The 24704-nt window shown below is 36.9% G+C and overlaps 1 protein-coding gene across 10 annotated transcripts in view; it reads left to right on the forward strand.

Moving 5' to 3' along the window:
* The window catches only part of grip1 (glutamate receptor interacting protein 1), a 351292-nt gene extending 327399 nt beyond the window's left edge, over positions 1-23893 (forward strand). For 4 of the 10 annotated variants that reach the window (XM_056455827.1, XM_056455822.1, XM_056455828.1 and 1 more), the window contains 10 exons: positions 1340-1544; positions 2273-2412; positions 4605-4781; positions 13723-13891; positions 15839-15877; positions 16157-16268; positions 16418-16462; positions 20746-20979; positions 21063-21209; positions 21287-23893. In XM_056455827.1, coding sequence (XP_056311802.1) covers positions 1340-1544; positions 2273-2412; positions 4605-4781; positions 13723-13891; positions 15839-15877; positions 16157-16268; positions 16418-16462; positions 20746-20979; positions 21063-21209; positions 21287-21550 — 1532 coding nt within the window. In that variant the 3' untranslated portion in view covers positions 21551-23893. The remainder of the gene's footprint in view (positions 1-1339; positions 1545-2272; positions 2413-4604; positions 4782-13722; positions 13892-15838; positions 15878-16156; positions 16269-16417; positions 16463-20745; positions 20980-21062; positions 21210-21286) is intronic. The other 6 variants (XM_056455826.1, XM_056455825.1, XM_056455824.1 and 3 more) reach the window with 6 other exon arrangements.
* The last annotated feature ends 811 nt before the right edge of the window (positions 23894-24704 follow it).

Here is a 24704-nt window from a genome sequence, read left to right on the forward strand (position 1 = left end):
CTGCAAGAATGCTTTCTTTGCCATTCCAGATGACTTTAATAATAAGTTATTTGAGTCATTGCAGAGATGTATGGATGCAGTCGTTCCATGACTTTATATTCATTACTGTACATTATTTCTGTTAAGTGACAAGACTTTTGTCTAAGCAAAGTCGGAGCTTACTGTCCTAATTAAATAATTAAAAATCAAGACATGACCATATTTTATTTTGGTCAAATAATCATAATCTAGAGGCCTTTGATAGAGACTTACATATAAGCCACTTCTGATACCAAATGATCAACTAGAAGTCAAGTTATTATTTGTTGTTACTAAAACTTCGATAGGCGAAACTTTTGTCAGGTAGTGTATGCAAAGTGTTAATAAGTAATACAAAAGACATTTATTTTTAATTTTGAATATAGTCAATCAACTAGCAATTGTCTTCAAATTACTGACATGATGTGCTAATTATTCAACTTTAGATCTATGGTAAAAGCAATGAAAAAAAAACATTGAGACCACTTGCAGATTCTCAGTTTCTCTAGATTTACAATTGACAGTTTTGTGTTTGAATTGAACATATGTTTTGTTTTATTGTGTAAAATACTGAATCCGTAAGTCAGAAGAGTTAGGTAAGAAAGTATATTTGTTAGAATAACCCTGATTTTGAGACGAGCTGTCATATTCTGGAAAACATGCTTTAAATTACATTGTTGTTTGAAATTTTATCAGACATTTAACGACTCAATCCCATACCTAATATATACAGAGAAACTGAGAATTTTCAAGAGCTCTCTTGATTTTTTTATTTTTTTGTTTCATAGCTCTGCATTTCTTTAAAATATGTCTAATGGTGGATTCACATCAAACGCTACTATAAGTATTCATTCAAATATATTTCATTTATTACAATCCAAACACGTCAATATAGTCAAGTTTCTGCTAGACGGTGGGACTTGTGCCACAAATGTGAGAAATTTGCATCAATTGCATCTTACAAGTTAAAAAATGTAGCTTAAATTTTGCATTACGCAAAAAAACATGTGAAAAATTGTCTGTGAAAAACATTCTGGAGCAAGTAAACGTTTGGTGTGAACCCAACACGTTGCTTTATGTAATTTTTTTTATTAATGTAATTTATATACGAGGGTAAGCCTTACTGAATTCTTAATTTGTGTATTAAACTGACAGCCCTAGTATTTTCACCCCACCTCCATTGGTTTCCTTTGGTTTCCTCTTTGTTTTCTCTCCACGTTTCTGTTATTATTTTGTGGTCACCCCTCCTGCTCCCCGTACCTGTTCTCTCTGTCCGGTGTTGTGAGGGGTGTCTCCGCTCTGCTCTCTGCCCCTCTGTGAGGTGTCCTGCGTGCTGGCAGTGTTGATAGGGACGCCCGTGTGCTGTTGGCCTGTGTTGCAGACGAGCAGGAGACCTCCGGCGCCATCATTTACACCGTGGAGCTGAAGCGCTACGGCGGCCCGCTGGGCATCACCATCTCGGGCACTGAGGAGCCCTTCGACCCCATCATCATCTCCAGCCTCACTAAAGGAGGCCTGGCCGAAAGGTACAGCTCTGGTGAAGCCTTCAATCTGTCAACAGAAATTAAAGAGATGGTTCACTAAAAAAATCTAATTTACTTACTATTTACTCACCCTTAATTGAAAAAGGAAGATAATGTGAAGAATGCTGGCAAACTTGTAACCATTGACTTCAATGGTATCACAAACAAATACTAAGGAAGTCAATGGGTATAGATCAAAATATCTTCTCTAGCGTTCAACAGAAGACGTTCAAAGAGTTTTGAAAAAAGTAAAGGATGAGTATATTGACAGAATTGTCATTTTTGGGTGAACTATCCCTTTAAATAATGTGCTTTAGTGAAATATGCATTAAGAGAGAGTTAGTCTGTGATGTTTTACATAATTTTTACTTACCAAAATTATTGAAATGGTGTAGTCTTTTCTTCTCACCAAGTAGCAACATTTATTTAATCTAAAATACAACAAGAACAGTGTGAAATGTTTACAGAAACAATACAGTAAAATATCTGCTTTGCATTTGAATTCCTTTACTTTTCTGTAAATTATTCCTTTTATAATATTCAGGGTTTTCTGCATCATTACTGATAATCAATTTAATATGCTGTTTAAAGTAAAATATTCAAGAAATGAATCATTTTAGTTTGCAAGGATGCAGTAGAATGAACCTATGCTTTCACCAACACGCAGGCTTTCGAAATGACGCACTGCAGTTGCCCTTAAAGACTGTGTTTATGTGCTGTTTCCTCTACAGGACCGGTGCCATTCACATTGGTGATCGCATCCTGGCCATTAACAGCAACAGTCTGAAGGGCAAACCTCTGAGCGAAGCCATTCACCTGCTGCAGATGGCAGGAGAGTCCGTCACGCTCAAGATCAAGAAACAGGGAGAACGTGAGTGGACATGCTTTTATATCTACACTACATGTTCAGTCGAGTCTGAACACACTCCTGAAGGTCTTAGAAAGCTTCTAACATAAAAAGGCTTATAGTTAAAATCTGTGATGTTATTTTAATGACAAATATAAATGATGACAATGACGACAATACAACTGTATTATTATAAAGTAATTTACAAAAATTAAATATTTTTTATTTACATTGATTGCATTTATTTATTTATCTGTTTAAACTATTTGATTTGTTTTATGTTAACTGTTAGTGGTTACCTAAATGTCATTTTTATTTGAATTATTATAACATTAAAATGATTGTGTAAAATGAATGCCTTTTTTCAAAAACATTATATACGCAGTTTATACTTACATTTCCTACACTTATAGACAAATATTAATAATAAAGAATAACAATAATTGTTTAATTAGAATTATAAACATTACATGCATTCTAACATTTTATAATTATTTATTGTTTATATGTCTGTTGTATTAAAATGGTTTTTAACTATGTTGTCAGTGAAATTATATCATGACTTACAATTGTTATTATATAAAAACTGTTATATTTAATTAAAAATAAAATGATTACATGTATTGTAAAATACTAATATTTGTTATAATGTTATAATATTTATTGTTTATAATTATGATTTTATATATTTAGTATAAATAATTTGTATTTTTTTCAGCCACTCTTCTTCACAGACATTAACTATCTTAGTAGGTCTAAAATGCAAAAAAAGCTGCCTAGTCTTGAGCCGCTAAAGCCTATGGTCTGATGGATCTGTTCTTCATACATTCATGTACTCATGTATACATGAATTCATGTATTCATACACATGTTCTCTAGACCAGTGTTTCCCAACCCTGTTCCTGGAGGCACACCAACAGTACATATTTTGGATATCTTCCTTATCTGACTCATTCATTTGGAGTTTCCTTTAATGTTCTGATGAGTTGATTCAGGTGTGTTTGATTAGGTAGAGGTTAAAATTGTCTACTGTTGGTGCACCTTCAGGAACAGGGTTGGGAAACACTGCTCTAGACCCACAACAGAAATGGTCATGTTGCATATCTAAAAACAAAACATCAAATAAGCACTCATTTGTGAACCTGGTCTGTTAAAATCTGTTGTCATAGTTTCAGATACCAGAAGTCTATAACACAGGTGTCAGTTCCAGTTTCTGGAGGGCCGCAGCTCTCCACAGTTTAGTTTCAACCCTAATTAAACACTCCTATTCAAACTAATTAAGTTATTCAGGTTTGTTTGAGACCCACAGGTAAAGCGGCGGTCACGCTGCACTTTTCTCCCCATAGACTTCCATTCATGCACACGCGAATGCGTCAGAACGGAAACGCAAGCTCCTGCGACATGTTTCGCAGTTCGCTGCGTTGGAAAGTTCAAGCTTGGTGAACTCTGACCTGCGAAATCGCATCACATGATTGCTTGAGACCAATCGAAGATCAAAACATGACCTCTCTGGACAGAAATGTAAATTTTTTTTAATGTCTAATCATCTTGTTTAATCCTGCCCTTTTTCGCAGTACCGTACAGAATTATGCAAGCTCAGACCCTAGTGTGACCGCAGCTTTGGTGTGTTGGGGCAGGGTTGGAACCAAACTGTGCAGAGCTACGGCCCTCCAGGAACTGGAATTGACACTTATTGTCTATAACAAATAATACTAATATATATGCTCACAGCATGCTGTAAAACGTGGTTTTATATTCATGCCTACTGTCAGATGCTCAGACAGCAATCCATGTTTTATAAATCGATAAAATATTAGTGTCTGGGATGCAGAAAGGCCAGAGACTGAAATGAGCCAATTTATTTAGTAAGAAATCAGCTTTAACATGTGATATGACTAGACAGTTGACATAAATGGCTAGATAGAGCTTTTACAAGTTAAATATATAGAGATTTGGAGCCAGAAAAGGTATTAAATAGTTCACAAGTTAAATATCTGATATCCACAAGTGGTGTATTGACTGTGATTGGTAGGTTTAGACAATGGAGATGGTTATTGTGGGGTTTCTATTTTATTCTTTGAGCAAATAGGAATTTAAAATATTTATTAGTGGTACTCTCCCATTCACTGCGCTCAAACTATGATGACTTTCACTGCTGAGATGCACATAAATGTGAAACGGGTCCATTGTCTTCTTCATTTCGCTTTTTTTTACAGTGCCAAGCCCAAAGCCGCCGTCAGTAACAGGACGTCTGAACAACCTGAGCGATCTGGAGGACGACGGTCAGAAAGCTGGAAAATTGTCTGACATCTATTCAACCACCATCCCCAGTGTGGACAGCGCGGTGGAATCATGGGACGGCTCTGCCATTGACGCCACCTTCAGCACCCAAGGTAATTTTGAGTCTGAGTGGTGTTAAAAAGTTCCAGCACTTTGACAAAATGTAATTAGCGCTTCCACCATTCAGCTTTTAGTTGTGGTAAATAAGTTTCAGGAGCCTCTGGGCAACATTTGATTGGAGCTGCATTATTTTCAGCATAACGACGTGAAATGACCCATTTGCTGAAAGTTTCCTGGCAAAATTACTTTTTGTAATTTAAAATTATATCTGTAATTTCAAATGCTCCAGAAGGCATTTGGGTTTTGTAATGGAAAGGAGAAGGCATTTGTTGGAGAATTTTGCAAAATGGTCAGTGACAACCAGGTATCAACTCTGGTTTAAAGTGATTAAGTTGGCAAGGAAAAAGATCCCAGAGGCAAGCACCATTGTGACGATGACTTCAAAAGAATTCAATTACCTGTCCAGCATTTTCTTTTCATTCTCATGCCATTTCCTGTATTTTCCTGCCTTTTCAACACAAAAATGTTCCCTATGAAAGATTTTCATAATGGTCACTAACATGTAGGTGTGCATGACATTTACAAAAAAATAAACGTCAGTCGTTTGTTGCATGTAGTTTTACAGATACCTTGCTTTAAGCGTTTGTGGATTAATGAATATTGTGGCCACAAGTCTTCGTCTAAATGAGTGATTAATGAATCATTCATTCAAATGAAGCAAGTGACTGTTTTTAGGAATAGATCATTGAATCACTCACTCGGATGATTAGTTGCAAAATAAATGATGAATTAAACGCTGCTGCGCTGCTTTATTACAGTATGCATAAAGTCCTTCTTCAGCTTTGTTCAGAACTGTTTACAATAAAACCTGTCAATCTGGTGCCTAAAGTTAAGCTCGCTTAATATTAACTACTTGATTGTAGACTTGTGTGTGTAGACTATCCAGTCAAAATGCGGATGTGAAAATCCTACACCACAGAAATAGTGTGATTGCAGTATTTACATGTCTGTACTGCACACTTTAATCATGCGACTAAAATCGGCATACTCAACATGACTTAATTTGATTTCTGTTTAGTTCCATTATGACCCTAATCTGATTAAATGAATCAAAAAAATTAATAAATAAATAAATCGCTGGTTACATGGTAGACTCTTAATCAGAGTATTGTCTTAAATAAAATCGGATTATTGGTGTCCATGTAAATGTATTCATTGATTGATTGTGATTGGTTTACAACTTGCAGTACATTAAAAACTAAAACCCTAATTCCACATCTAAATTTGAGCTTCCTAAGCACTTGTAACAAGAAAACTTACAATGGCATTAGTTATAACATATCTATTTGAGCACTAGTCCTTATCCTTTGGAAGCGCGTGCAAAGTGGATTTGCTTTTGTAATGTACAAAACAAAGTCACAAACTTTTCCAGGCCTCAGCAACAGTTTTTATGGGTCTAAGTAGACATTGTTTACAAAAATCAGGCAGATTTGATGCATTTGATACAGTTCTTTCCTTTAGGACAGTGTTTCTCAACCACGTTCCTGGATGACCACCAACTCTGCACATTTTCCATGTCTCTTTAACCAAACACACCTGATTCAGATCATCAGCTCATTTGCAGAGACTGAAAGACCTGTAATGGGTGTGACAGACAAAGGAGACATCCAAAACATGCAGTGCTGGTGGTCCTCCTGGATCGTGGTTGAGAAACACTGCTTTAGCAGAAAATAATTTACATTCACAAGCAACTATTAATAATATAAATAGTGAGCGTAATACAAAAACAGTATAATGTGGTACTTTAAGCATGCCTATTCACATTTACTGAACTGACAAGCCATATCGGGACTCGTTTGTTTTGGGAATGAGTAAATAATGGCATTTGCTTCATCTGTTCTTTTAATATCACAATGACGCACAATGGTGTCTTGTTTAACCTGGTCTGTATTCGTCACAGTCACTATGGCTGCACCACCTGTTCTTTCACATTAGCCGCAGCACCAACAGCGCCGGCCCCATTGCATCCTGGGGGTTCGGTCGAGTCCCAGCAGGCCTAATGTAGGTTTAATTGAGTTTTCCGTTCTCTTTGGACCTGCAGATATGTATTTACTCGAGTAATTATTTTGTGGCGGGATGCGCGTCTTCTATTAGGCCAGCTGGTGGTACAGTGCTGTGGTTAATATGGAAGAATGCATTATTTTACTAAGTGGAAAATGAGTTGTAATGAGCGCTGGGATACACATGGCCATTTGGATAACTCGGCAGTAATGTGTTTGAATTGCAGTCTGCTCTCTTGACACTCAGGCCTCCTGGTCAAAACTAATCGCAATCATCACTTGCACTGAGAATGCCAAGTAGGCACAGCGTGTATTTGACTATTTAATTCACACAAATGTTCCTGCGCATTAATGAATAGCTCATCCAGGTGTTACTCCCACACTTACTTGTGTATAGGTTTATTTGTCAAAATAATTGCTGAGATAAATATTTGGTAATTAGTCCACAAGGTTTAAACACCCACACACACATAGATATGTATGAGGGAGATTATGTAACATGTTTGTTTGTAGATAATTTAGCTTTGCTTAAACATTGTTATTATATATAATGTTTGTTCCATTTAATTTTAAATGTATAAAATGTATTTGCCTCGTAGCATTTAACTGTGTATATGTTATGTTAGTAAAAAATATTTCACTAATCTAATAACTATTGTTTAATTACGTAAAAACCAACAACAAAAAAAGTTTAAAATGTAAAAAAAAGTTAGCATTTTTAGAGATTTAGAGAAATGGTTCATTTGTTTTCATAAAAGGATTAATATAGTTAACAACAAATAAAATATTCATAAAATAAATATAACATTTAATATAATAGTATTTATTATATAAATATAATATTATATATATTACAAATTTATTTAATAAATAGTATTATATTAAAGAGCCCCTATTATGCATTAAAAAAGGTCATATTTTGGTTTTGGGGGTCTCCAACAACAGTCTAATATGCATGCAAGGTCAAAACACTTTCATTGTCTTATAATATGCATTTATTTTTACTTAATTATCCCAACAACTCCCATTTGATTCGTTCAGCGGTAATCTGCGGTGATTGGTCCAATGACCCAGTCTGTTGTGATTGGTTGACTGCGTTCAGCGTGAGACAGAGTGAAATGCCCAGCACGGCTTATCAACAAGTAGTCAGAGTGCAGAGTGTATGTGTGAGCCCAATGCAGAAGTGCATTAAAGCAATGCAGTTTAACACCAGCATATTGCTCTATTCTTAACCATAAGTAAAAACAGTGACACACATTCAGTATTAATCCACACAGTGGCAAAAGCTGAACTATTTTACAACCTGACCGCCACACGTGTGTAGGAACAGCTGATGGTGACCATAGCAATGACAAACTGCAGTAGATCACTCACAAACGTATTTAAATCAATAAAACAAAGCATCGCATTTCAACGTGGTTTTACACGTGATATGAGTATTCAAAGAGTTAACCAGATTCAGTACAATCAGTTACAAGTAACAAAACACAATTAAATACAGAATTTGCAAGCTAGAGAAAACAAGGAGGCAACCATTTTAATTGCACTTACTTACACTTGTAAAACGGAGGAAGAAACTGAACTATGAACTGTGCACTGTAAAGTTCCTGTCAAGCTCTGACAAACTCCCATACATCAATAGTCTTTTCTGATCCTTCCTTTAACAAACGGCTGACGAATCCCCCGTTGTAAGCATGTAGATTGCTGAAGCACTCGTCAGAAAAATGACAAGAACACAGCACAAGGCTGGGGCAATAATGCTGAGGTATTTTTGCGAAAATAAACTTCAACCACGGACTCTTCATAGCCTCATCTTTAGGTAAAATAACACTAACTTTCCCTCACACTTCAGAGCACAGCATCTTCCCAACTTGATTCAACCGGGATCTGCTACAGTGTTTATCTTCCTCTTTTTTTTTCGATAGTGTTGGTGGGCGGGGCTGGGGGTTTCAATTTTTCCGGGTCTGCGCACACAGCAAATGGGCGGGGCTAAAGACTCGTTATCAAGACGATTCATTTGAAGCACTATGAGTTGACTCTTTTATAGATGAATCAAGAGTGTTTAAACACAGTGCACTTTCAGATTTAAGCCTTAGCTGAATATTTTACTTCACTTATGTTACACACTGCATGGAAGGTCATTTTCAAAAACCCATAATAGGGGCTCCTTAAATATTATATTTATATACTGTACAATATAACAAAAACATTGAATATCAATTGTTAGCTGTTAATTACATTTTGCTTTTTAATTTAACTCTACAAACTCTTATAGTTCAAACGAATAATTATTATAGCAGCATTTATTAATAAAATAAATTAAAGCTATAAAAGCAAACTAGAACTAATATAAATGTCATTAATTGCATTGTAGACAATTTATGTTTGCTTTTGCATTTCCTGCCTTGCATTCATATCCACTGTTTATGTAATTTAGTACTACTAATTGCTAATAGTGAATAATTTAGGTTTGCTTAACTATTTGTATGCATTTTTTATTCTATTTGATTTTTTTTTAATGCATTTGATTACTCCCTATTCAAAATGCAAATGTACTAACCAATATAATTTGATTCTAAATAAATTATCGCTATCTAAATAAATGAAACTATCAGTCAGCGTAACTTCCCATTAATAACGGAATGCCATCAGTGATTTTCAATTACAGTCAGAGATGATTAATTAACCCCAGTGCCGCAGACATATTCCTCCTTTTCGTTTCATAAGTGCTTTTCGTTTTTTTCCCGGTGTCTCTGGAAAGACACTTCACACTCATGTTAACGGGTTCATATAGTTGCTGTCGTTCCCTCAGGCAGAGCTAGTCCTCCATACATAACTGAATCTCAGATGCTTGCAGAGATACAGAAAGCATTCAGAGGAGCAGCAATCTGCCCCTAAATTATGGATGATGTGGACAGAGCATAAATTCAAGGTTGCTGCAAACTGTTGGCTCTCGTGGGATTCAACTAGTACAGCTGTATCCGGAGATAAGGCTCAAGCAGACTCTGAACTTGATAGCCTGGACGAAGAGTTACGGAAACCATATGTCTGGTGTCTAATACGATTAATGGCCGATCCGTATGCAGTATTAAATCAGGAATTTTGTTTTTGCTGAGTGAAACATATTTCGGTTCAACGCAACCTTGGGCCACCTGAGCAGAGTCGGATAAATAAAAAAATAAAAAAAGTTACCAGGATGGTTTGTCCTCATATTTAAAATATCCGTAAAAGTTCAATCGAATGTAGGCTGTTAATTTGGGCTGGAGCAAATATGAAGTTGTGATTATTTCGATTGAACTGCTGTGAGTGACTGAATAGCTTCCACTTTGCTTTGATAATACTGTATTCTGAATAAGAGCATAGACAGTCATCTATACACAATAAATAATAATAATAATGAGTAAATATATGACTTATAATTACGAAACTGTTTCTAAATGAATACTGTTTAAATAAAATAACACCTCTAAATATAAAAATAAACAAATCAATAATACGTAATTGGTGTATATTATGATGTGTATTTGATATTCTTTATAGTTTTCTAGCATTTTATTGGTTTAAATATTAATACAAATAAAAGATAAATGATACATGTTTTATGTACATTATCTTATGCTATTTAGTAGACATTTTAAGTGATAATAATAATGTACAAATAAAAAAGTATGGATTTTAACGTTTATATTTATTGGTATAACAATATTATTATGCTTATAGTTACACGTCCAGAATCATACAAAATACATAGATTACTAAAATTATGTTAAAATAATCTCAAAACGGGGTGTCACAGTGGCGCAGTGGGTAGCACGATCGCCTCACAGCAAGAAGGTCGCTGATTCAAGCCCCAGCTGGGTCAGTTGGCATTTCTGTGTGGAGTTCATGTGGGTTTCCCCCACAGTCCAAAGACGTGCGCTATAGGTGAATTGAATAAGCTAAACTGGCCGTAGTGTATGTGTGTGAATGCAAGTGTCTATAGGTGTTTTCCAGTGTTGGGTTGTGGCTAGAAGGGCATCCGCTGCGTAAAACATTTGCTGGATAAACTGGTGGTTCATTCATTTGTGGCAACCCCAGATTAATAAAGGAACTAAGCCGAAAAGAAAATGAATGAATGAATAATGTCATAACAGACATCTTTATTGGGATCACACATGGATGTATCATATTATTGTACATCTAATTATGCTATTTAGTAGAGATCTATAATAATAATAATAAAGGCGGTTCATTCTGCTGTGGCGACCCATGATAAATAGGGACTAAACTGTAGGAAAATGAGTGAATAAAATTGGTAAAGTCTAATTAACGCATTTTATTAATTTAATCAATATTTCTATTCTGCTTATTTAATCATTAAACATATAATAAGTGGTACCCGTGATGCTATAAGTGCCAATAATAAAGATGAAACCAATAAAAGGCGAGCATTACTCTTACAGTAATTGTGTCTTGTTTTCTATTTTAGTTAAGCCGGACCTCATAAAAATATGAATGTACGGTCGCTTATAGGGTGAAATGCATTTCTGTATGCATGCAAGTCATTATTTTTGACATTTGTTGCCACTGTGAACTTTTCTGAACTGTTGTCGGTGTCTCATGCATTAATTAGCACTGTGTATTTTTTTTGTGCACAGGATTCACTTCCGTACCGAAAATAGGTGGAAATGCTTTTAACCCTATTTGAGACACTGTTGTTTATGTTTGCTAGCTTCTTTTGGAGTGTATCTTCTGCACATTTGCGTAGGAGCACCATCGAGCAGCTGCACTTGCGCAATTCATAAAGATATGAATGCCTGTATGCATCATCATTCAGCATCCCCAATGCTTCTTTTCTTGAAAATGTGACGCAGCATTAAAATAGCGTTCGATGGGGGTCTTATTAAGAATTCCTGCACCTTCTCGAGCCCTGAGGGGTGAACAAATCACAAGCGGTTAATCCTTATTGAATTGATGGTGGATCTAGAAGGCCTGCGGCAGTGCAGTGATGGGAGAATCAGACCAGAGAATAAGTATGTGTGTGTGTTGTTCTGCTCTCCCTCTGGTCCTCCTGCAGTCCTGAGCCAGATTAATGATGGAGCATGAGAACCTGAGCATCTCACACTGCAGCGTAATACACAAATGTGCTACCGCTTCTGGGATCTGTTTATTGCCAGTGATTTATTTTTTCTTTCCTATTCAAAGTCAAATATATATATTTTTTCCATATCAGCAGAATAATGTTATGTGCAGGGTGAAAAAAAGTGCCAAACGCGAGCAACATTGTGACTAAATCAGTGTACTGCAAGAGTACCATAAAGCATCTTCTCAAACTAATATTATCTATGTAAGGTGAAGTTTATTCATAAACTAATTTCGAGAGGAGCACGTGCTTATGATTGACCACAGCTGGTCCCACATAAGCTAATGCATGATTCATTAGTTGAATAATTCCTAACTCACTTTAAATAACCAGAGTTTCTTACCCTGGTCATCTTTGTCTTAAAGAATCCCCCTTTCCACCCCTATTCCTTCCTTTTCCTTGATATGATGGCACGACGGCCCAGTGGTTAGCACTGTTGCCTTATAGCAAGAATGTCATTGGTTCAAATCTCTAACAGGCCAGTCAACGTTTCTGTGTGGAGTTTACATGTTCTCTCCGTGCTCGCGTGGGTTTCCCCCAGGTTCCCCGGTTTCCTCCCACAGTCCTCAAGGATCTTATGAGCTCAGTGCTTTCTCCCGAGACAGCATGCCAAACACACTTTATAATTAACCATCTGCTAAGTGTGAACTCTTGAATGAATGTTTATTATTAGATATTATCTATTTTAGATAAATTGAAGTTAGCTACAGTACATACTACTACTTGTACTTGTACTATGATAATAATATTAATAATAATATTGTTGTTGTTAATAATTATATAGTAATTATCAATTTGATTAGGTGTTAGTTGATGTATTATTAAAATTATCCATTTATTAAGTACTATAAATGTAAAAAAAAATCACAGTAAATAAAATAATTTTATATATCAAACTAAATTAATTGAAACCTGATTAACTTAATAAAATAAGGTAAAGTAATACGAAAACCTTAGTTATCATGACTTTCGTCAAGGGCTGCACAATACATCGATTTCGCAATGTGCGAATCTGCAATAGACACATCACAGGATCTGCAATGTCAAGTTGGAATTATAATTAACTAGGTTTAACCCTAATATAATGGTGTGAAAGATTTTTGATGTGTTTTTAAGGCCTGTGACTACGATTTCAAGTGATCTTAAACTATTTGGGCACAAGAAATGATAAAGTCTGCCACTTTAACAAAGAGTTATTTTACATTTGACTATTGCGTTTCTGTACCTCATTACACCACCAAAATCCATAAAGTGCTTTGCAAAAATCCATCACTGTGCTATGGTTTTCATCCATGCTTTAATTTGTTTTTTGGGTAATATTGTATATTTTATGCAGATTAACTCGCCTACAAAATCACAATCAAAGGAAAATGATGAATTCTTCAAGATAACAAATAGAGTTGCTAAAGTTATCTTGTGAAAGAATATTCATATCACAATATAAATCGCAGACAAAGAAAATATATAGCATTGTCTTTTTTTCCAATATCATGCAGCCCTACTTTCATCATAACGTTTTTAGTGTATGATGTTGTATTAAAATTAATAATGTTTATTTTAATTTATATTAAATACTAAATATTAACAAATTATTATTATTAACATTAATTTATCATCTGTTTTAATAATTTATCTATTAAAATGCCCATTTATAGTAAACTTTACATCTTACATTTATATATGAAGTGTCAAATACAGATTGAGGGCTTGCAATATATGTATTGCTGATAAACATTCTCATTCCACCCACTATTGACAGAAGTAGAAGAAAGTTAATATTGGCCTCGGGTTGTGTGTGTGTGTTTGTTTCAGCTCCCACAGGTTTCCAGGCATCGGGCTACAGTTTCCACAGCCATGAGTGGAGGAATGCCAAGCCCAGCCGGGGCAGCCTGTCACCGGTCAACAGCAGCCGGCAGAGGAACAACATCCTGCCAGACTTCGGCATTGGTGTGGATGACTGGGACAGGCCGAGCGCCAGCGGGTACGACAACTTATCACTAGTCAACTACACTGAAGCGTTGAAATTCTTTATATAAGAATGAATCACAGTGTTTTTACCTTCTTGTTGTTCCAAATCCATATGCTCGTCATGGAATCCCACTGTATAGATCATTTAATAATGAGTTGAAGAGCTGCATAAAAATTCCTCCCATGTTCTGTGGAAAAAAATGAAATAGTTACAAACTTGAAACAACGTGAACATAATGAGAAATAATGGATAAATAATGAGTTTTCTTTTTGGGGTGAAAAATTAAAGCTGCCAGGTCTATTTTTAATGCCTTGAATTTGTTGAAAGGATTTTATGCTTCATTAGTAAAGTGCACAAGAGTTCTGTGTGAAACAGATTGAAGAAATTAACTTTCCCGTCTTTGCAGAGCATATTATTCCATTAAAGTTATTGCTTTTTTATTTTCTTAAAACCTGAAGTGTCAATATCCGTTGAATCGTAGACTACCTTTAGAGTCAGACTGTATTAGGAGAAGGCTGTGCTCCTTAATGGATCTATTAAAATGTTTTGTTGACTTCTCAAATGCATTAAATTCAACAGACCCCCTTAGCCGAGACCATTAGTACAATTTTTAAGAAGTGAACTGACTTTAATATTCACATTAAGTTGCTCTTCTAAGACATTTCCCTGAATTCTTTGTGCAAGTGTCTTTTTGTTTCAACCCAAAATGTGGGTCTCAGTCATAATATTAAGTGAGCAGTTTCCTGCACATTGTACTGTCAAACAGGCTGTTACTGGAGCTTTGATCGATCGGTTCTGGGGTGATTTCACTTTATTCTTTGTTAGCTCATACTGCTGGATATTTGTAATTCAGATTCATTGTGCTGTAGATCAAAGGCATAAAGTCCCTGTGTGCAGTAATGAAGCCAGCGGCTCTTAGGAAGAAATGAGGCCTTTTTTTTAAGTATTAAGCTGACACTAGAGTTATGATCGCCCTTTGAGTTTTCTTCTTAGGGTTGTACGGCTTCATTTGATGGCACATTGCAGCCTTGCTTATCTATATTTATTAGCTGGCATAACATTCATCAAGTAATAGTAAGTGATTGGTTGAAAACAAAGGGTGGAACTTCATCAGGATTACCTGGAGCACTATTTTACAGAGTACTTTCTTAGGCAAGTACATAAAGTGTAAAATATAAAGTGTAAATTTTACCCCATTTATTGAAACACTATTTTTAACCAAACACAAAAGATCAAAAGATACACATGTTATGACACACTTTTTCATGAAATTTGCTGAGCATCCAAATCAATGTTGTGTGCTAGGCTAAATGTTGCATGTCTGAACATGTGATGGTATTCTTAGCAGTAACTGTATATATATATATATATATATATATATATATATATATATATATATATATATATATATATATATATATATATACACAGTTGAAGTCAGAATTATTAGCCCCCATTTTTTCCCCCAATTTTTGTTTAACGGAGAGATATTTTCAACACATTTCTAAAAATAATAGTTTTAATAACAAATTTTTTAATCACTGATTTATTTTATCTTTGCCATGATGACAGTAAATAATTTTTAAATATTTTTCAAGACACTTCTATACAGCTTAAAGTGACATTTTAAAGGCTTAACTAGGTTAAATAGGTTAACTAGGCAGGATAGGGTATTTAGGCAAGTTTAAAAATATATATATAGCTTAAAGGGTCCTTTCATCCAAAAACGAAGTTACTGTCTTTTGCATTTGCATGGCAGAATGTGTCATCATGGTTGTTTTTTCTTCTAAAAATGGACAATTTTTGTATGAATGAAAATGCACAAATTCATCCAATTCAGCCAAAACGTCAAACAGTTACCTTTTGAGCTGGGGGGTTTACAAAATCCAAAACACTGTGACAGACTGAGTGATCTGGTTTGCCGTTTGTGTTATTGATTGAAGCTGATCTTCATTTCAGGGCATCCACGCTGCCCACCGGTTTAATCTCAGACAGCAGGTGAGGTTCAGTGCTGTGTGCCTGTTAACCTGCACTGCTTAACCCAAACCAATCCGGCCCTTTCACTCCATAAACCCAAAGCCCCACAATCCACCAGGACATCACCGCCCATCACAGTGTGTTCGACCTCTATGTGTCTCTCTCTTCAAAGAGCCTCACCATAGCCTGCACAGATCATTGGTCGTGCCTTGCGTTCATCACTGTGATGCCTGCCTGCTCATTGGCCACCATTCATTTGTCACGCAAAACCATTTAAATGTCCCGTTGTGTTTCCAACAGGTTCACTGTGGGCCACGATGGGACGGAACCAGACCAGGAGGAGAACTTTTGGTCCCAAGCGCTGGAAGATCTGGAGACGTGTGGTCAATCGGGAATCCTGCGAGAGCTTGAGGTAATTTAGGAGAATAAATGACGTCCATTCCCTTCTCCCCATGTTCAAACTTTAGCTCATTCACCAATCCCCTCTATCCCATACTTTTTTCCAGTTGCATGTTGCTGTAGCAACCCTTGGTTTTGAGTAACAGCTCCTTCTTTTTCCAGGACAAGCCAGACAGGCTTCTGAATAAGAGAAACCTGGCCATCTTGGTACCCCTTTCCTTTCTTTGGGCTTCCTCTTTGCTTGTAGCGCTGGCACCCAAGTGCTCTCCTTGTGCTAATGGGCTCAGTGTCTCTTGCTGGGGGCCTGCTTGAAAGGGTTGGGGTGTTGGGGCTCGCAGACAACCACTATTGGCATCCACTTCACAACCTAGGGGTGCATTCAAAACGCGGTACTATGTGGTAAAGGCTTAGTTCACCCAGATTCTGTCCACATTTATGCACAGTTATGTCGTTCCAAGCTCATTCGCGTTCAGGTTAAAGAAAAACAGTTGGAGAAATCTTTTATGATGCTGTACTACAACAACTAAAATAAAACGTCATAACTATGAAGACATTAACAAAGTATAAAACAAGATTACTTAACTTAAAGGGCACCTATTTTACCCATTTTTAAAGATTTTTTTAAAGTCTTTTATGTCTCCAGAATGTGTTTGTAAAGTGTCAGCTCAAAACACCCTTCAGATTATTTATTATACCTTTTAGAACATTAAAATTTTCTGCTTCGATCACTATGTAGCTGTTTTTGTGGCCTGTGCCTTTAATGCTAGTTCTCCCCATCCACCATTCCCAAGTGCCTGTCAAGAGTGTGCCGCAATCTCAGGCTGCGTTAGATAAACAGCACAGTGACAGACATGAAGGAGTTTGTGAGGTTAATGAGTCGATGAGAACGATTAGTCACAAACATAATGCCGTTACAAAGTTCTGAACGGACAAAGCAGACACACACACAGTGCACACGTTTAATTTTGCACTGTTTTTGCATGCAAATGTGACAGGATACAAATTAATATCCACTGCTATATGGACAATATTTATGTACAAAATAAACCCGATTTAATGTCCTCAAACCGGGATTGAATTGTCGTCTTTTATAATTGTACCGACATGCAGCTGTGGTGATAAAGACTGTAAAATCAATGTAATTCGTTACAAACATGCATTGTTTAAACGTTTTAAACTCGTGAAACTCATTCTTGATCACATTTGTTGATGATTGATGATCACAGAGAGGCGAACAGATCTTTTAATACCAGTTGCTTTGAGCACGCCCTGTCTTGTTGATATGATTATACGCTTTACTAAGGAGATGTTAATATACGGCTGTAAATCAATTCAATGAGCGGGGAAACCACACTCCTACGTCACGTTGCGGTGGGCCTCAAAATGGGAGGGATCCTATTTTAATGTCAGGAAATTCAAAAAAAAAAGAGAGACTTGTGTTTCTATCACTTAAAATCTGACTGTGGACACACACAGTTCTGTCCAAACAGCTTTCAAAAGACGATTTTCATCATCCTAAAAATCATATTAAAAATGTTCATATTATTATCAATTGAAAAGACCGTAAAAATAATTAATAGATTTAGTTTTAACAATAACAATTCAATAGTTTGAATGTGTCTTTCCACACAAACATTACACATCAGCAGTAATGCTTTCAAAAAACTTCAAGAACCTGTGAAACCCATCTTAAAAAAATAAATGAATAAATAAATAAACATCATTTTCATTCATTCAGAGTTTATAGAAAACCCCATCTGAAGACTGAATGTTGCTGTCATTAAACTAATGAGCAAACTCTGTCTATTTTAAGGCTATCACATTGTTGTTTCACATGATGTTGTTCAGAAAAACAAGAGAAAAACATCTTCGCCTGTTAACAGCAAGGCCTGCTGTGAAGAAAATATGCTCTGACGGCGCAGGGACACACTGATATCAGTCTGATAAGCGACTGAGTTTCTCATTGCAGTTTTCTTCCCACTATAAAGCAGATCCTCATCTAGTGGGATGCATGACTCTAACGAGAACTGAATATGCCAATAAGAATGGAAATATTGCCACACTTGGCTCTGCCTGAAAGTATCCCAGCATCTCTCATCAACCTCAGCATCTCGCATTCGCTCATGATTTGCTCAGGCGTAACGGTGAAATACAGGTAACAGATTCAGTGCATTTTATTGGTGCGAAGTTGGAATTGTGTTTTTACTAGCTTGATGCAAAACGAGATGAGGTTTGAGAGCTGTGAAGGACAAGACTTTTCATCTTTCACCTCATACAAAGCTATTGTACGAGTTTAAAAGACTTGAAGACATTTGCGCTGCTTTTTGATGCTTTTGTGATTATTGGATCACATCCCAACTAAAGTCCTAAATAATATGGGTTTGGAACAACATGAGGGTCTGTAAATAATGGCAGAATTATTATTTATGAGTGAACTACAATATAAAAGAAACAAAAGTGTGGATTGAATTGATAAGAATTGCTTAGAGATTGGCTTTAGTCTGTCGTTAAATGCATTTTATTTTCTCTCAGTCTCGTACAGTAGATAAAATCACCTGTCAAGTCACACAATGGTGTGCTTGACATGCTTTGTGGCCAGCCTTGAAATATTTCATGAAAGCAGATTGATTTGCTTGCCTTGACTTTATCAGGTACCTTGAGTTAAACGCAGACCACGTGTAGCCAACGGCACAGAGAAGCTTTTAGTAGTCAACGTTAGGACAAGCTGTGAAAGCTCTTCACTTTCCATCCCACTTGTCTGCGGAAACACGATAAAATCAAAAGCCTTTTACGCTGAATGTACCCTTTGGCCCTAATTGGATTCGATGAAAGTGTTTGCCTCTGGTTTGTGTCAGTATAAATGTACTACTGAGCTCGAAATGGCCTGAAAAACATTATACGAAAGTCACACGTTTTCATTTTCCACATGCTGAATTGATTGAATGTGGTGTCGAGGTGCATGATTTACATGTATGATCATCGGTTTAATGATTTTTACGCTGCTTACCACAAATGCATCAGCTTGGACGAGTTCCCTCTTTTGTGTGGTCACCTGTCATTAACCTGGAATCTCCATTCCGTGCGGTTTGAGTGAGAGTCACACAAACTAGCAAATGACGGTGGACTGAAGATAACGAAGGCATGTGGGCTCATGCAAAGCATGATGGAAGAGCTGCAGCAAGGCTTTTTTGTTGTGAAAAATTCAGTCTTGTGTAGTAGTGTCTTCAGCAAAAGGCCAGAACCAGGTTCTTTTTGAAGATCATCTTCAAATGACTCCAAGAAACATACCAAAACAATGCCCACTGTTCATAATGTTTGTGTAATCACTGCCATGGCTTGCCATGGTGGACGTCGAAGCAGTTCAATCCACTCATTAGTGTGTCAAAATGCATGTTACTAAGAGTTTGTGTATCGTTGTCCATCATCATTTTGCTTCTTGTAACATACTAAACAGGAAGCATAACAAACTGTATATGAAATGCTTTGAATGTTTATTGAGTGTTTATGAGTGTTTCTCTGTCAATGTAACTTCAACAAACTAAAAGTCAAATCTTTGGGGGTTGTGAAAGAAGATTCTTATGCTTACAAAGGCAAACTGTCTTGTTTTAAGGCATTTTTTCAAATGTATATTATTGCTGTGATAGCAAAGCTGCATTTCCAGCATTACTACTCCACTGTCACAGGGTTATCATCAATATTTTTGTGTAAGCCAAGATGCATTGTTTTCATGATTCTTTAATATACAGAATTCAAAAGAGCATCATTTATTTGAACTAGAGCTCATTTGTAACATTATAAATGCCTTTACTGTCAGTCGTGCTGAATTTATGATGCTATTCCAATGCATGGTATGGCTTAGTCAGTACAGCTCAGTTTTGGAGGTTTTGTGCTTTGTATTTTTTTATAAATTAACACATCCGTTCCTAAGAGAGCCATATCAATACTAAATTGTGGCATATAAACACAGCAGATCGCTGAACAGCCAGATAAAACCATCACTATCTGCAACATCTAAGACAAGCCCAATGGATTTAAATAAATAGTCAGCAAAAGGTACTATACGTTTTAAATGACAACTTAAGAGTGCTGTATCATGGTCAGTAGATCTTCTTCACTGGTAGCTGAGAAGCATTTTTAGCGAGAGCTGCATAAGGCAACACAGAATGTAAAGGCACTGCAACTATAATTACATGTCTGTAATTCAATTCACTATAAGGAATTACTAAACTGCAGTGGAAAGGCAATCCGAGCCAAACTAAAACAAGCCAAACTAAACTAAGCCAAGTCATACCACGCAGCAGAAAAGCAGCTTTAAAGTATCTTTACTGAATTTAAAGCTTTATTTCTTTTAAAACTCCCAAACTTTTGAATGGCAGCATACACTAGACTTCACTTATAAAGTGCATTTTATTTGTATTTTGCTTCATATAACCATTTCAGCACTTATATCTGCTGATACTCAGCTCTTTTCCTCGTGGTTTTCCCTCTAGGCCACCATTATGTCGGGCAGCTCTTTAAGTCTAAACCACGACCCTGCGCCCACCCGAAGCCATCTGGGCCGTCAGGCCAGCTTTCAGGAACGTGGCAGTAACAAACCACAGTACACACAGGCCAACCGCAGCAACACGCTGCCCACTGATGTCGGCAGAAAAGCTTTCGCCATGAGGAGAATGAAGCAGGAGATCAAAGACATCATGTCACCAACCCCGGTCGAGCTTCATAAGGTGAGATTATTGATCATTTCTAGATCAATTCAGTCCATTTACAGCCGGTTGATTGTGTGTAACTGCTCCCACCACATTCACAGGTGAGTCTTTTGAAAGACTCTGATCTTGAGGACTTTGGGTTTAGCGTGTCCGATGGAGTCCTGGAGAAGGGGGTTTATGTTAATAATATCCGTCCAGGAGGTCCTGCTGAAATTGGAGGCCTAAAGCCATACGACAGGCTGCTACAGGTGAGCCACTGTCAGAATCAATAAGGAGTAAAGTAGAGAAGAAAGTGTGATTAATTTTCCCTTGTTTTGTGCCACAGATTAACCACGTTCGTACTAGAGACTTTGACTGCTGCTTAGTGGTTCCCCTAATAGCGGAGTCTGGAAACAAGCTGGATCTAGTCATAAGCCGGAACCCAGTTTCTTCACAGCTCTCAGAACTGAACCCATTGTCCAATGATGAGATGGTGAACTGGACTGACACTGGAGACCCTCTCGAACAGCCGGTCGCAGTGCTGGAGCAGGGCCAGCACAACTCCACAATAGCGGGACTAGAGGACAGAGACCCCACAAAGACTTTATAGCAGAACTCCTCCCAGGTGCCTGCAGTGGAGCATTTCTCCTCATGGTGCTAATCCGAACCCTCCCCTCCCAAAACGGCTTCCTCTAGTGGAGGAAAACAAGAGGGCCTTGCCCTATAGCACACCTAGTCCCTTTCCTAAGTCAGAGCATGAACCACCATGACATAGGTCCTTTCTTGACAAGCTGGGTGTTTTTACCCTGTGAAAAAGCGGCAAAGACCACACTGACCTCTTGGAAAACCAAATTGTGGGGGGAGGGAAACCTGAAACAGTGCCATCCCTGATTTTTATTGCCAATAAACACTAGTTTTAAGGAGGACTAAAAAAGAAGCAAAAGATGCATAAAAGCAACACATGAGACTTCTACTTACAATATCGGACTGGCCACTCTGTGATCGTCCGTGTTTGAGTTTGAATGAGTGTGCGTGAGTGTCCGAAGACTTTATTTCGTAACCCTCCACAGTCTGTCAAAGTCCCACGTCCCAAACGCAACCGTCGACCCTCCTATTTTGTGATACTGAAACACAAGTGTGTATCGTGTATGTCTGTGTATTTCCTTCTATCTGATGCCAAGGTCAGAGCTGGTCCCTTTTTTCTTGATATGAGAAGAGATACAGCCGAATGGGGGGAAAAAATTATCAGCACAATGAATTTGGTAGCCATTTTTCAATTGTGACTGAATGTGGGTTATAGCCTAATGCATGAGACCTTTTAATGCGAATATTTTGTAGTAATTCTGTCCAAAAAAAAAAAAGAGCTTGGCTATACGGAAAACACCACGTTTTGGTTCTCTGCCTGCTATATCATCACAAACATGAATTCCAATGTCACTCATAAGGAGAGGGTGGCACAAAGGCACCTTATCTTGAAATTGGACAGATGTCTATTTTTATGAACAGAGGTGGATGATTTATAAGGGATGTGTGTGATTTTGAGCGATGGCTGGTTAGCATGAGGTCGCTATCGACCATATACTGAAGCAGATTGATGGCACAGAGAAGGTCATTCGGGTTTGGAAACTCTTTGTACTTTGTTAGCTAATCGCCGTAGGTCTGTGGTCTCCAGACTCTCGCCCCAATTTTTGAGGAAATCCATCATTGGCCCAAAGGACAGAACAGCTTATTTATTCCAACATCAATCTCCTAAATGAAAACGACAGGCTTTCAAGTAGGTACTTGCATACTGTTTACTCCACTGTCTGTGATAAATGAGAATATTATGATGAACAAATTCATCTCATATGCTTAAATTTGCAGTACCCACTTATGACAAAAACACAAGCATGGGGTTGATATCCATGAGAGAGAAAAAAAGATCCTGAAAAGACTTTTGTATTCTTCCCTCCATTGTTTAAGTAGTTTTAAATCATTATGGTAATTTGTATATGGTACTGTTATGGTTTTCTATGTTTCATCTGACATTTTTTTCAGACTGTGTAAGCCCAAAGGGCACGCATTTGTAAAGAGAAAAAAAGTAGTGTCAAATCATGAGAGAGTGGATTCATTCTACCATATGTGGTAGACCACTACACATCACATTTTGTAGCTCTACTTGGAAAAGAAATAAGACTAGCAAACAAAATATGCCATAGGAAAGCTGCTAATGGCAATGAAGACCCTCACCCACCCGTGTGAAACTGTGCTTTTGATTGAGTGACGTCACCTTCGTTGTCAGTGCTCAAAGATCCTGTCTACTCACCATTTTCCAATGGCACATTGTGGTTCTGCTACTGAACCCAACAAAAACCACATCAAGCCCACTTGATGGAGAAAGTCTGGCGATGATGACAAGGTGTCTTTTGGTGTCTTTTTATTTTATATAAGCCTTCAGGTACGGGTTCATTCCCCAAACTCATGCACTGAGATATGTCTCAAATGCATAATTGCTATGTGTTGAATTATGGTTTCTAAGCCTTGATTCAAGAGTTAGCTGTCACTTTCATTACAACGCTTTCCTTGACCTATGTTTGTCACGACACTTCACTGTGTTATTGCAAATACACTCCGGTCAAGCGGAGAGAAAAAAGCAAACCCATTTTTATGTTCCATTTGTGGAAATGTTTAGTGAAGTCAAGCACTGCCAGTTAAAATAGTGGGTGTCCATTTTCAGTATACAATGACTTTATGATTCAATGTCACAGTTATGTCCCTGAAATATTGTATTTTTATTTCTAATGGACAGGTATTATGAGCTGTAAAGTATTTTTGTACAAAATTTAATACTTTGTTAGCATGATGTTTATCGTCTATGTATAAATTTGGGGATTCCTACAGCTGTAATCCTTTGTATGGCCGACGAACAGAGAAACAATAAAACAACATACAGAGTGGAGAGATGACACTGAAATGATCTCTTGATCCCATTTGACTTATGGTGTGGTTATAAGAAAAGAGCTAATGATTCCCTTTCAATCACTATAAAACAGGGGTGTCAAACTCAGTTTCTGGTGGGCTGTAGTCCTGCAGAGTTTAGTTTACAACCCTGCTTCAGCACACCTACCTGCAGGTTTCAAACAAGCCTGAAGGACTTAATTAGATCGCACAGGTGTGTTTAATTATAGGTTTTATTTTCAGATAAAAGGTTTTGCAAGACGTTTTCCTTCCACCTGAGGCGAAAGCAAATTCTGATCAAAATCTGTGTGATTTGAATCAACATGGCAAGGTATGAATACTTTGATTCGTGGGATTTCTTGCAACACATCCTATAATGATCATGTGCTGGTCAGCAGGTAGAAAGCAGGTGATTTTGCAGCACTTCTAACAAATTTAATGGATTGAGCATTTACACCTCGAAAGCAATTTGCTCAAATGCATTTGACCACATGGTCAAAAGCGGTCAATATCAAAACATTTCAGACAGCATTTACACCTTTATTTAGTATCATCTACTTGATAGAAGAACCATTTGGTTCCCCAAATAACTAACATTAGAAATAACTAGTTTTTATTTTATTTGTAAAAAAACATGTTAAATTTTAAATAATTTTTGCTGTTAAATAATTTTTGTTTGTACGAGTGTATATAGTAATACACAATGTCCAATTAGTTAACAATATTTAATGCAATATCTAAACAAAACATAACTATTCATTTTCTACAGCATTTTTGTTAAGTTAATTAATTGAAAGTTAGTTAATAAAAACAAAACTGCTATATGT

This window comes from Danio aesculapii, chromosome 4 (assembly GCF_903798145.1).
Source record: "Danio aesculapii chromosome 4, fDanAes4.1, whole genome shotgun sequence".
In the NCBI taxonomy this organism is placed as follows: Eukaryota; Metazoa; Chordata; class Actinopteri; order Cypriniformes; family Danionidae; genus Danio; species Danio aesculapii.